The 13,976-nt window shown below is 38.8% G+C and overlaps 1 protein-coding gene across 6 annotated transcripts in view; it reads right to left on the minus strand.

The window, feature by feature from the left end:
* The window catches only part of Sorcs1 (sortilin related VPS10 domain containing receptor 1), a 503,533-nt gene that overhangs the window by 140,870 nt on the left and 348,687 nt on the right, over positions 1-13,976 (minus strand). For all 6 annotated transcript variants that reach the window (XM_034507532.2, XM_076924054.1, XM_076924083.1 and 3 more), the window contains exon 6: positions 1,000-1,064. In XM_034507532.2, the coding sequence (XP_034363423.1) occupies positions 1,000-1,064 (65 nt within the window). The remainder of the gene's footprint in view (positions 1-999; positions 1,065-13,976) is intronic.

Raw genomic sequence — 13,976 nt, forward strand, 5'->3', positions numbered from 1 at the left:
CTGGTGAGACCACTTCCAGTAGATAGGCACAGCCCCAGTTGAGGGATGGGGCCATCCACCTATCTCAAATTTTTTAACCCAGTATGTTCCTGTACAAAGGAAAAAGAGGGACAGAAAAACGGAACAGAGACAGAAGAAAAGGCCACCCAGAGACTGTACCATCTATTGATCCATCCCATTAAAGACACCAAACCCCCACATTATTGCTGATGCCAAGAAGCACTTTGCTGACAGGAGCCTGATATAGCTGTTTCCTGAGAGGTTCTACCAGCACCTAACCAGTACAGATGCAGAAACTGACAGTCAACCATTGGCCTGAGCCTGGACCCCAGTGGAAGAGCTAGGGGAAGTACTGTTAGAGCTGAAGAGAGATTGCAACCTTATAAATAGAACAATATCAACTAACAGGATCACCCAAAGCTCCCATACATTAAACACTATCCAAAGAGCACACATGGAGGGATCCATGGCTCCAGATACATATGTAGCAGAGGATGGCCCTATCTGACACCAATGGGAGGGGAGAGAGGCTTGATGTCCCAGTGTAGGGGGATGCTAGACGGGTGAGGTGGGGGAGATGTGGATGAATGGGTAGAGGAGCACTCTCATAGAGGCAAAGGGGAAGGGGGAGAGGGAGGATGGTATGAGGGGGCTGGAGGGGTAACCAGGAAGAAGAATATCATTTGAATTATAAAGGAATAAAATGATTAATTGAAAAAAGAACTTTCTATCAGGGCATATTTATTTGGTTAGTGTGGTTCCTATGTTGCATCTATCCAAACAGAAATAAATATACATATAGACAGAGGTAGATTTATAAATCTGTAGGAATTTATGTACTTATGACAACTATTAAGGAAATTCTGGATTCCTGGACACAGGAAACATCCACATCCCCAAATGACCTGGATGGTCACTCCTTTGGCTGCAGACTTAGTTCATAACTGACTGACAGAACTAGTACCACTAGGAACATGGGAACGCAGTTAATTTACTTACGACCATCCACGGTCCTGGCCTCTAGATGCACAAGGTCTGGTTCTTTGCTCGACCCCATCACAGACCTAAAAAATGGCAAAACATAAAAAGGAACATTTCACATTAATAACTTCCCATCTACTTCACTGAATCCCATAGACTGTTAATGCCTGCAGGTTTCTGAGACCATAATCCTGGGAACTTATCCACTCTGTTTATGTCTAATGGTTGACAGCGAAATTTCCCCTTGAAATAAAAACAATAATGAATCCTTTGACTGTGGCCAGGCTGAACTGGCAAGGACACTGCGTGTCCTTTGGCTCAGATAGGAAACATGTCCTGCAAGTGGAATACATACATTCTAACTGCCACATCATCGGCTGCACATCAGACTTGATAGACTCATCAGGTAGATAACCTGCATACTACTTTAGATAGTTGACTTGCCCAGAGACTCAGAGCAAACTAATCTAATTAAAGTTTGACACTTCAAATTTTAAAAATCCTACCAAGTTTGTTTACATCATGTGACACAACCTGTTTTTTTAAAAACAAACAAACAAACAAACAACAACAACAAAGTGACCATTCTCAGCAGCAGCAGTGGACCAATGTATTTAAAAAAAAATGTAGATGTCTTCACACTCTAATATATCCCAAACCCACTTATTGATGTCAAATAAAAATCTATTTTAAACTCCTTAGAGACCACACCAAATAGAAAATGATCATTCTGTTATATAAATAGTTCAGGCAATCACACTATACCCCCAGAATTTTTGTACAGCAGGATCGTGTAAACGTAAGTTTGTGCTTCATTCTAAGCAGAATTCACAGAAAATTAATTGGTTCCATTTCTTTGAAGAAAAGAGGCAGAATCTACAAAACTGGTCCCACAGTCTGCCCCCAGCATCCTTGGAGACAGAGAGTTCAAGTGAGTTCAAGTGAGTGCACATCACTTCAGAACTTAATGTGGAGCCTCAGATTGCGTATGCTAGGCTTCATCTCCCTTCTGCTGCCAGGTGATGAGACATACTAAAAGACTTTGCCACTCCCAAAGTGCCACATCCATTACACACTCCTCAGTGAACCCCTGAACGATTCTGCTGGCATCTGCTCCAGCTCCATTGTGGTCTCACAGATTCATTTTAAAGACACAATTGAAAAGCCACTTCTGCAAATACATGCACCTTAAGAGGAAAGAATTTCTTATTAACAAATATTTACTTTTATGTAAACCCTTTAAAAATATGACATAGATTTTGCCATAAAAATTACTTCATGAGCTTCACAGATGTGAGAGTAACCTGTTCTATCAACAAGCACGTGCATACATAAAACGCAGGGACACACACACACACACAATGTGTGTGCCCCCACACACATCAATATGTGCATATGACAAATATAACTACTATACTGGGAGAATTTTGGTTTTAACCATTTATACTCATAGGTCTTGCCAAGTAATGGTAAAATTGTACATGTGGAATATAAATGGGTAAAAAATAAGGAAGATGAGAAGAAAAAAGGATTGAAAGAGGAATGAATCAGGAGAATAAAAAAATACAAAGCTCAACAGAGTCAACGAAACAAGCACATTAATCGGTGTCTTAGGGGGCATCGCAGAATTCTTCTTATTTGAATTCATTTCCCCAGCTTGAGCTGTTCTTCATTTTCACAAAAACTGTCTCCTTAAGGACCTATTATCATCGCAGTCAATAAGATTTCTCTGATTGATACATGGCCGGAAACTCAACGTCTATGTTCTAAACATTAAATCCTGCTTTCTTCTTCTCTAAAGAAGCAGACATTTCCTAATAAGCCATTTATCATTTCATTCAAAGAAACCTGTAAAATGAATTTGAATGCTTGGTATCACTGGAAACAGCTTGAATACATGCAGAAGGTGACCTCTCCACTGTCACTGTAGTTAAATATCACACGGACTGCTGGTCCATAAGCATGGTTATCCATCTCCCAACACTGACATGGTGCTTGAATCTACAGGTGGTCTCTGTTGACAAGATCTCAAACCATCAGCATCAAAAATGAAAACTAGGGTTTGGGGTAGCTCCCTGGATAAGAGACTTTTCTCTACATGTAGGGGGGTCTGAGTTTGAATTTCTACTGCCCTTGTAAAAACCCAGGCAAAGCTTCACATGCGTATAACATGCACAGCCTTGAGAGTATAGAAAAGTAAACTCAGAGAGCCCCATGGCAAGGCCAGCCTAGGCTAAATGGTCAACTTTCCAGGCCCTGCTTTAAGGCAATATGACTGAGAATATTAGAGGAAGATACAGGATTTCCTGTTCAGGCACCTACATGAATATTGATGACTAAGGACACTACACGCTCACACATACCACACAAGCAGTGTGCATTACACACACACACACACACACACACACAAACAACCTTTTGCATGTGATCGTACAAGTATTTGTGAGAACAGTAAAGACATAGAAAATACAGGTACAGTAGTCAGTAGTAGTCAGTATTTACTCTACAAATATGTGATGTTGCTCTGTCTTGGGGACGCTGAAAGAATGCTTCTATAAAACATAAAAAATTCTCTCCCTCCCTCCCTCTCTCTAAGCATGCACTTTTTCTCTCTTTCTCTTCCCCCTTTACTCTCCCTCCCTTCCCACAGCAACTTTCCTGGGCTCTTTCCTTGGGGCCAGTGTACTTGCCTGAGAGCAGCTTCCCAATAAACCTGCATTTAATATAATCTAAAAAATATGAACAGCAATGGTACAAAACTATTTAATTAAAGGTTTAATTTACCCTGTCTTAGGTTAGTTATAAAAGTTTCTTGGAACTAAATTCGTTAGACCTGTGTCCTGTGATATATCTGCCTGGAATCCCTCAACCCCTTCCTTTCTTTGGCCTTCACAGTTCTTATTGCTGGGACTCAGTTATAGATGACTGAATTTAAACACATTTTCCTAGGTCATTTCTCACTTATGAGAGTCAATTATTCCTTCAAAACTTCTAGAACCATGCTTATACTTTAGATATTTTTTATGTAAAAAAGTAATAGTTCTGACACAAACACACACACACACACACACACACACACACACACACACACACACACACACAAATCCTCACCTGATTTGGACTGGTACTTCAGGCCTATCATCATAGATACTTGAGAGCCTAAGCCCAGAATGATCAGAGCTTCCAGGCAAGCCTGGTCAACATTATGAGTGATAACAAAGGCTAGCTAATACCTGAAAGACTGAGTGCAAGTCTGGCAGATGTGAGGTCTCTGGAGTAACTCTGAAGACCTCCACCCAAAGTATAATTTCGGTTCTAAAGCAAGGGCTCAGATGCATCATTGTTTTTATTCTTTTCTGTCATCTCACTTTATTTGAAGAGATGAGTAGGGAAGTTAATAATCACGCACAAAGCTGAAAGCAATGGTGGTATTATGAACTATTTTGGGGATAGTACAGGAGTCCACTAAAAGAAATGATGTATAAAAATTATTTGTTTTCACAGATCAGTAGACACACACACACACACACACACACACACACACACACACACACACACACGGGGGTAATAGTCCATGAACTGGATAGCATCTACATTGAGAAGCAAAATTCACTTACTTACTTATTCAAAATTCCAAACTCCTAGTGAATAAAAACAAAAGCCGCCATATTCTTCTCATTAAGAGTTCACGATTACAGATGGATGGGAAAAGGCACATTTGGGGTGCCATTGCAACAACCAGAAAAAAAGAATGGTTCTTTCCTTGTAGATAGTGTCTCAGGAAGCAGCCAAGTCCAGGATGACCATGAAGGCAACTAGATCAAATCTCCTGGAATATTTGACCAAGTGACTGGTAAACAATGGTTGGGGTGCTGCATATTCCACTTACATATAAACAGCAAGCCTAGCCTAAGATCAAAAAGAGAGTTATCCACATGGGCATCTGTTAGTGCATCAAGAGAGTCAGGGTTTTCAAAGTAGAACAATACAAATAAAGATAAATACTGTTAGGCGACACCATCAGGTACCATTATGCAGTGGAAAGGCTTTGCATTTGACTCTTAGAGTCATAAGGTGACATGGAATGAAGTTAAGAAACTTTGGCTGAAGCCGTGACTGAATGGTACAACCCTTGCCTAGCATGCATTTAGTTCTGAGTGCAATGTCCAGCACTGACAGAGAAAATGAAATAAATACAATATATAATCAAGTAGAATTATGCTATCCCCTGCCCATGTGTTGACCTTGAGGAAAACTGAAGTGTAAATTTACTGGCTATGCTATATGTGCTTGGCTGATAAAAGCAGGGAACAACCTGCTGCAGCCCACCACCTCTCTGCATCTGCTGTCTTGAGTTGCTGTTCCCTTTTGACAGCTATTTCAGAGTAAAACCCTCAGGATCAGGAGAGCCAAGAATGTGGAGAAAAGTAAATCCAGCCTGACGTGGTGGACCATGGATGCTAGGAGTGCGGTGTCAGCCCTGTGAAATACAGTCAGCCCAATGCTGCTTTTGTAGACATTTTCTACAGAGGAACTCAGAAATGTCACTAGTTTATCATCCTCCTGGCATTTTGTCTGGGGTGATCCCACTTTAATATAGTGCTCAATAAATGGTGCAGAGCCACAAAATGTCCTGAAGTAGATAACTGCAGAGCAGGTATTAAAAATAAATACTGTGACTGGATAGCACCTACTTATTCAGATTTAGAAATGCAGTAACATCGTCCAGGAAGCGGGGATCTGCAGAGGGACAGAGGCCATGCAGGAAGGAGATCCCTGTTTTCCTTTTTTCTAATTTTGATGGAGGACTCATGTACCCATAGGCATTCTCCATAAATGCTCCCTTGGAAGTAAACAATCAATCCTGTTTGCAGGGGCAGCGACATGCCTTGCAGATATTAGAAGCTGGACTCCTTGATTTCCTTCCAGTTAGCAAGTGTTGGCTCTTCATGATTGTTTCTAAGGCAAACATCACTGGGAAATCTTGGGCTGTGGCCACAACTTTTACTTTAGAACAAGGTAGCTTAACTCAAGATCTCCTCTCTTGCACAACCAGAAAAAATACAAGCTGTGTGAAAGAAAGGCAGCCTCCATGTCATTTTAACCTGTCTCTTTAGCCTAATAGACATGCTTTCTTCTTGTTTCTTTTAGTCTAGATCTCACCCCACCACAATGTTTTCTCAATAACAGAGCTACCTCCTTTGAACATCAAATAAAGAAGCCAGTAAGTAGACAACACAACTCAAAATAAGTATCATTTTGCTGTGCATAACAGCCTACTGAGAAATCAGCATAGGCTGAAACCTTAAGCCTCCTAAGGTCACAATCTGCATCTTGTCATCTTTATTCCTCAAGCCAGAAGACATTTACACAGAGGTTGTTTTCACAAATTGTGTGTAATTGTGTGTGTGTGTATGCATGTGGTATGTACATGTGTGTGTGTGTATGTGTGTGTGTGTGCATGCGGTATGTGTGTATGTATGAGAGAGAGAGAGAGAGAGAGAGAGAGAGAGAGAGAGAGAGAGAGCAGTGTGTGTAGGAAAATGGTGAGGAATGAGGTTCTGATGCCCAGTGAAGGAATTTTTATAAGTCAGAATGGTAATGACAAGGGTGAGACGTTCGTTGCACAAACTGCTTGGCAGAAGTAAAACTTTTAGTGTAATCATAACATTAGAAGGAAGTGGCGTGCTTCAAGAGCCTGGCTCTTGGCGTGGTTCTTGGCCTTCTATGACATTACATAACTGAAAGTGGGGGCACAAAACATGGCAACAGTGAAAGGCTCTTGAAAGCACAGTAACCAGAGATTGATTCAAAACCAAATGTGAGGTGGGTCTCAGATATTCTGTAAAGTACTCACAAGTACGGCGTCGCACACCCTGACTGCCAGCTTTCTGACTGTTCGAAGTGTACACTTTGTACTGTGCACGTCGTTATTCCACACAATGCCAATGAATGGTTCACACAGCACCTCCACTTAGTTCCAGATTACAGCCTGTTACAATCTCATTGACTTTACTGTATGCTTTCTGCTCTGACAGAAACATGACAATCTGATTACAGAAAACAAAAGCTTTTAACAGTGTCCTATTGTCATTCCTTAGCATGTGTTACATTAATGTACCTTTGGATTGAATTATACTTAAATAATTGATTTAAAAAAATGTTTGAGCTGCTGACACGAAATTCATACAGACCAACAGCAAGAACAACAAATGCAGTAAATAAATTTTGGTTTGGTATCAAGACAAGATGTATAACCATTTTTCAAATGACCAGAAATATACTTGGGATGTTTTGTGTTACAAATCTATGTGAAGTCTAGCTTTCAGCGTGAATGATTATGAAATCAAAATATGGATCAATTCTGAAAAACACTGATGGTGCTCTGTGCCCTGCAGTGTTACATACTCAGTGAAGACTTAGGGCTTAGTTGCAAAAATGAGTACCTCCATCTCACTTGTATGACTTTTTGTCTTTTGTCATTAAAATGTTAGAATTAAAAATATATTTATTATTTATTGTCAATAAATATTTACTTTCTATTCCTGTTTGACAAACATACACAGCCAGGGTCATGTACATATTTCTTGGTCACCTACTGAATAGAAGTTGAGTGTCTATTCTAGGGAGTCGACTTGAGAAGGCATGCGCAGACCAGGACAAGCATCTCTCCCGCGCTTATTTATCCTCACTGCCTTCCAAATTGTTTGTTTGTTGCTGAGTGAATTTGCTTCTTACATCATTGTTTACACTTCCAATCTACTTCATAACCCCCACTTCCCTACTTTTCTTTGTCTCTGTTCTGTAAATGTGTGTGGGATAGAGAGGAAGAGGAGCATCTATATACCATGGACCATGGCCAGGTCAGTGCAGCTGATTCTCAAATAAAAGTCATAGGGCAAGGAGATTCAGAAAACATAAGGAAAAACATATCTAATTCCCTAAGAGGAGGCATAAGGCCAGTGAGATTCGAAGATATAGATTTAAAATAATCATGGGTACAGTTAAAGAGGAGCTTGTGAAGTTTTATTAAAATTCTCTTTCATCATTTTTAAACTTTAGTGGTATCATACTATTAGCTACTTGATAATTTTGCCTAATAATAAATCTAGGCGACACTTCCTTATCAGCTCATGAAACTAATGAGGTAAATCTCTAAGTACTTTATTACAGTCTATTACATGAAAATCTCCAATTTACTGAGCTATTGTCTATTAATAGATCCAAAGTAAAATTGTGCATTGATAGAGAAAAAATTCACTGGGAAGAAGAAAATAATGGCCAGCATCTCTGTGAAAGTTCTGGGGTTGGGGTAATAAATAGATCCTCACCTTTATAACTGATCATCAAATATTGACAAGGGAGATATATTTATACAATAATCTTTTAATTATTATTATTAATCAACTTTACTATGAATAAAAATAAAAGCCTTTTCAGTATAGAAAGTGAAATCTATGTGTTGACTAAATTTATGGGTTAATAACAAATGTAAAGGGAAAGGTTGCTTGGAGTGGAAGATAGACCAGAAATATGTCACATCCAAGACATAAATGGTCACCATCTTACCACCGGGGCTAGGATGGAAGGCTAAATCTGTGAACAAATTGTGCCTGGAAAAAAGTTAGGTGACCCATTGGAAGGACTGTGTCTGTGCTAATGTTGTGTTCAGAGTGAGAGGGGAAGCTAATGGTCCAGCTAGGTCAAGAAAGGCCTTGTTAACCAAGGAACAAGAAGAAAATGACCTTTGTCCTCTCCTTTCTTTAGTTTCTGTGTAAGGATCAAGAACTTCAGATGAGAGAGCAACACAGGCAGAAGCTTCAAGGCATTGAGTCCTGGGCATCTTTTTCTGCTGGAAATAACCTGACCTCCGAAATCACATCCCACGAGGGACTGTAACTCTGATGTTTGGAAACAGCTATCGCCAAATAATGTTTTGTTTGAACACATCAAGACAAGGAGAAAAAAATGAGCACACACTCAATACATAGTGGTATTTTTCACTTATAATTCAGATATGTGCTAGGTACTTATAAATACTAACTGCAAAAACATACACAAATTACAACTGATAGAAGACTGAAAAGTAATACAATGTTTTAGCGATTTCTTGTGACATACCCATGAATCTCCCTGTATACTTCTGGGCTGTTGAAGAAGGTGAATAACTGTGGAATCTACTATACTGTGCTGAGTATTACAAGGGATCCTTGTTACTTAGCACAACAAAGAACACATGACTAACTCTGAACTGGAATGATTTAATGAAGACTTACTGTGTGTTTGGTGAAATTCTAAGCATTAGGGATTAGATAGTGAAATTAAAAGAAAAATCCCAGTACCACTTTAAATTTTAATGATGAAAACAATAAAATAATATACATGCGTGTGTAAATGTAAATATATTATATAAAAATATATGTGTAAATGTATTATATAAATATATACTATATACATACATACATATATATTACAGGTGGTAAGAACACTTCTGGAATGCTGAATGGAAGATAAAATATAGAAACTATGATATTTAAGTATCTCAGAAGAAAATCAACATCTTGTCATAGGGTCTGGATTATAGCCGGTGTTTATCTATTAAATGTGAGACTGGTGTCAGTTAGGGCAGCGAGGCCATGACCTTGTCTGTGTCCTGTATATCATCTGTCAACAGTTTAGATGAGAATGGATGTTGTGTGCTTTCAAATCCCATATATGATACAAATGGGGGAGAGATGATGAAAACCATAGATGTAACGTCAGTTCTGAAAGCAATTCATGTGCCTAACTAATAAACAAAATATTCCGACCAGAATCTCGGCTTTCTACTTTTTCATGGCTCCACATATCAGCTGTAAAAAGAACAATGTTAATAGTAGTTCCTAATAATAACTGGGCTGGGGATATAGGTCAAGTATTTGCCTAATAGTGGAAAACAAACTTCAATCTAATAATTTTCATACAATAATAAGTGTGTGAAATGTGCAGGAACTGTGGATAGAACTATGCTCAGTGAAGCATCCCTTGCAAATAGAAAGTAAGTTAGAGATGAACAAATTCAAATTCTTCATATTACAGATAAGAAAGCCAAGGCTTCTGAAGAACAAACACCTTCTCCTTAAAAATTGGAACTTCTAACCTAGGCCTGGTAAGAGATAAACAGATGGACAGACAGACAGAGGGCTTAGGAGAGAGATGAATGTAAAAAAAAAAAAAAAAAAAAAAAAAAAAAGAACCTTTTTATATCATTTAGCGTCTCAGAAAAGGCAGTACCATCTTAGAATGTATATACATCATTCAGTAAACAGATGTAAAAAAATGTCACAAGGGAAGCTTTGTCTGTCTTCTAGAAAAATATATCTGGGGATTAGAACAATACAGTTCTAAGCATACAATGGAGTTTCTAGAGTTTATAAACAACCTGGATACTATCTTCAGTACACAACTTCAAATAAGTCAGATGTAGATGCCGTAACAGGGCAAAAGATCATGAATTGGAGGATAGCTTGGGCTACATAGTAAGATATTGTATCATATAACAGAAGCAGTAGCAGCTGCAGGAGCTGTAACAATCATAACAACAAATGTCTTTCAACTATGTAGATTCAAAAGACATATTTCCATGTGCTGGACATATTTGAACCCCCAATAAAAGTGGCTCAACCATTCATGTAACCACTCCTCCATACCTTATGAACCTCCTGTGACACGAAGATGTTCTCTGGCTTTATTTTCTGGTATAGGAACTTCTGCAATATACTTTCAGAAATTATTCCCTAAATTTACCTTAAATGGGAGAAAAGAGAGGTCCAGTTGATAAGGTCTGGAAGGTAGGAGGGATAATACTGGGTGAGGCAGAAGAAAACTAGATCTATCTTCATTATGAAGATAAAGGTTCCTACAGTCTTCAAATTCTTGGAACTTTCTTTGATTATAAAGAACTTCTTAAACTCCAAGCTTGAGGTGTGAGGGATTTGGCAATAGGTAAAGGCAGTGGGTTTCTTCAAAAGAACTTTAAAGGCCTTGCTAATTTGCTTCCTGAACTTCTAGCTGCTGATTAGCAGTGGAGGCCAGTGTGATAATGGGACATGAAAGACACACCTTTTTATTTTACTACTTGATTTTTGGCTTGTTTTTAAGTCAATATTTTATCATAGATGTGGATTCTGAAGGGTGTGATTTCCCACGCCAGTGTGATAGAAATAAAGAGAGTACAGGAAGATCAAGTGAAAGAGAAGCCAGGGAGCTGAAGAGACAGGAGAACACAAGGGGCAGACGAGAGGGAAGAGCATGAGGATGAAAGGTGGAGGGAAGCCATGTGCTGTCATAGAAGATGAACTCAAATCGTCTGGGAGAGCACCTCATTTATCATTGCCGACCCTGGGGTAGTGGCTCTATGTTTGCGTAGGTATTTCTTTCCTTCTTATATAACTAATGTACCACATCATTAGTAAAACATGATGTAACAGAACACTTGATAAACTCTGACAGCTATTATGGGATGTACCATGTAAGCAGCCTTAATTCATCTTTCTACCACAGGCTGTGGGTGGAGCGTGCACATTTTTTGTGTTCAGATGCTGCTGTAATAATTGCTTTTACATGTACACGTTTAACATCTTGAATTTTTCTGTCCTTTCAATAGGAAGTATAAAATGACAGAACACTGGAACATAAAGAATAGGCTTCAGGAATCCTGCAGAAGAAGGGAGAAAGAATTGTAGGAGCCTGAGGGTAGATCACAAGAAAACCCACAGAATCAAATAATTTGAGCTCACAACAGCACACAAAGACTGAACCAACAACCAGGAGCCCGAATGCATCTGTCCTAGGCCATCTGCCTATATGTTACAGTTGTATAGCTTGGTGTTCTCATGAGACTCCTAACACTGGAGGCAGGGGCTGTCTCTGACTCTTTTGCCTTAACTGGACCCTTTTTCTCATACTGGGTTGCCTTATCCAGCCTTAATAAGACGGTGCTGAATAATAAGTCTTACTGCAGCTCAATACATCATGCTTGCTTGATGTCCATGGAAAACTTGCTCTTCTCTGAAGGGAAATGGAGTAGTGGATGGGGGTGGGGCAGAAGGGAGACTGAAATAAGAGCAGGAAGAAGAAACTGAGGTCAGTATGTGAAAAAAAGACAATAATAATAATAATAATCATAAGACAATAATAGGCATTTTTAAAAAGTCTTTTGATGTATAATGTCTTTTTTATTTTTTATACAAATTATATTCCAATAATAATATGCAATAGTATATTTCTTGGTGTCTCGACAAGTCTATATAATATCTCCTTACAAATTCTATCATACAATCGTAGCTTACTAAATGAAATGATATCTTTTGGGTTGATTGTTACTTCCTATTTGTGAGATCCAATACTTTTTGCTACATCTTCTCCCCCCCCCCCAACCCCCTCCACACCATCCAGACAATCAGAGACAAAGAAAACTGAAAACTTCAGGAAACTAAATTAGCATGTTAGACAAATGTAACATGAAATTTTGCATTATAAGAAAAAAATGATACCTGTAGAAAAGCCAGGGTAAATAAGAATAAGGCCTCAAGTTGATGATATGTGAATTACATAACTATAAGCATTGGGCTATAGCTCTGTGAGATGACCTATCACTGGGCAGAGCTGGTTTTAGCATATGTGGGGATTTTCTAGAATCTTTTCAAAATAATTACTTAATTTTTTTATGTTTACTTATATGTTTGTGTATGTGCATGTGTGATATGTATAGAAATCCAAAGAGGTCAAAAGAGGCACTGAAGATGCTAAAACTAAAGTTGTTGATAGTTTTGAGTTGACATGTGGGTGTTGGAAACCAAGCTCGGTTCCTCTGTAAGAGCAGTAAGTGTTCCTAACTACTGAACCATCTCTCCAGTCCCTTTCCTGGGGTCTTTGTTATTGGTTTGTTTTGTTTTTGTTTTTTGTTTTTTGTTTTTTTTGACTCTGAAATTACTTAAAAACTCAAATATTGTGGAAGGAGAAACTACATCCAAAGCTTATAAAAACATACTGAATTATACAAAATCTAAATAAGAAAATAGGAAAACAACGCGTGTCTTGTCTTAGGAACACAACATTACCACATGGCATATCTCAGCCATTTTGCCTTTCATTCTGTAAAGATAGTAAACAGATATGGCTGTGCTATTTCATCTGTAGCTGGTTCATGATCCATGGGTTTCAGAATCACACAAATAAAGTTGTGGTATATTTTTTAAGTGGCAAAGTTATAGTAATGTCACTTTTCACGTGTGTGTGTGTGTGTGTGTGTGTGTGTGTGTGTGTGCCTGTGTGTTCTATTCTAGTATGTGTAGGTGTCAGCAGAGACCAGAAGAGGATGTCAAGTCCTCTGCAGGTCTATTGCAGGTAGTTGTGTGTGACCTGTTGTGGATGCTGGGAACTGACCTCAGGTCCTCTGCAAGAGCAGTGCATAGTCTCACACCCTGAATTTTTCTGCGGCCCTGTAATAAAGCTTTTAAGTGTGAGGCTATTTTTATTAATTTTTCTCAGTAGAAAACAGCACTGATATCAGTGTTCTTATTTATTCTTGTTTTGAAAGCCCAAATTTCATACACTGCATTAATATTTTAAGCACAGACACTGTGGAAGCCTTGAACATTAGGAACGTTTAGAAGAGCTGGGTGCTAATGTCTGAACTGCATTCCTCTCTTGTTCTCCTAGGTATCTTGTTTTCCACGACTGCAAACTTGCTCAGAAGCGTACTTGCTCATAGGAGGGACAAGACCCATCAGTGTGTTCTGTAGAATGGCAATTCAGAAACTGCACAGGCATAAATAGTCTACAAGTTTCATTCTGTCACCATGGAGGCCCAAACTTGCTCTGCTCAGCACATGATAATGGCTTTGTAATTCAATTATCGGTAATAGTAATGTCCTCTGGGATTTATCTGCTGTAAATGCGGTGCTCATGTAAAAGTCTTTACCATAAATCTTATGAATGCAGGTTCTGTCCAC

Source organism: Arvicanthis niloticus, chromosome 1 (genome assembly GCF_011762505.2).
Source record: "Arvicanthis niloticus isolate mArvNil1 chromosome 1, mArvNil1.pat.X, whole genome shotgun sequence".
Lineage (NCBI taxonomy): Eukaryota > Metazoa > Chordata > Mammalia > Rodentia > Muridae > Arvicanthis > Arvicanthis niloticus.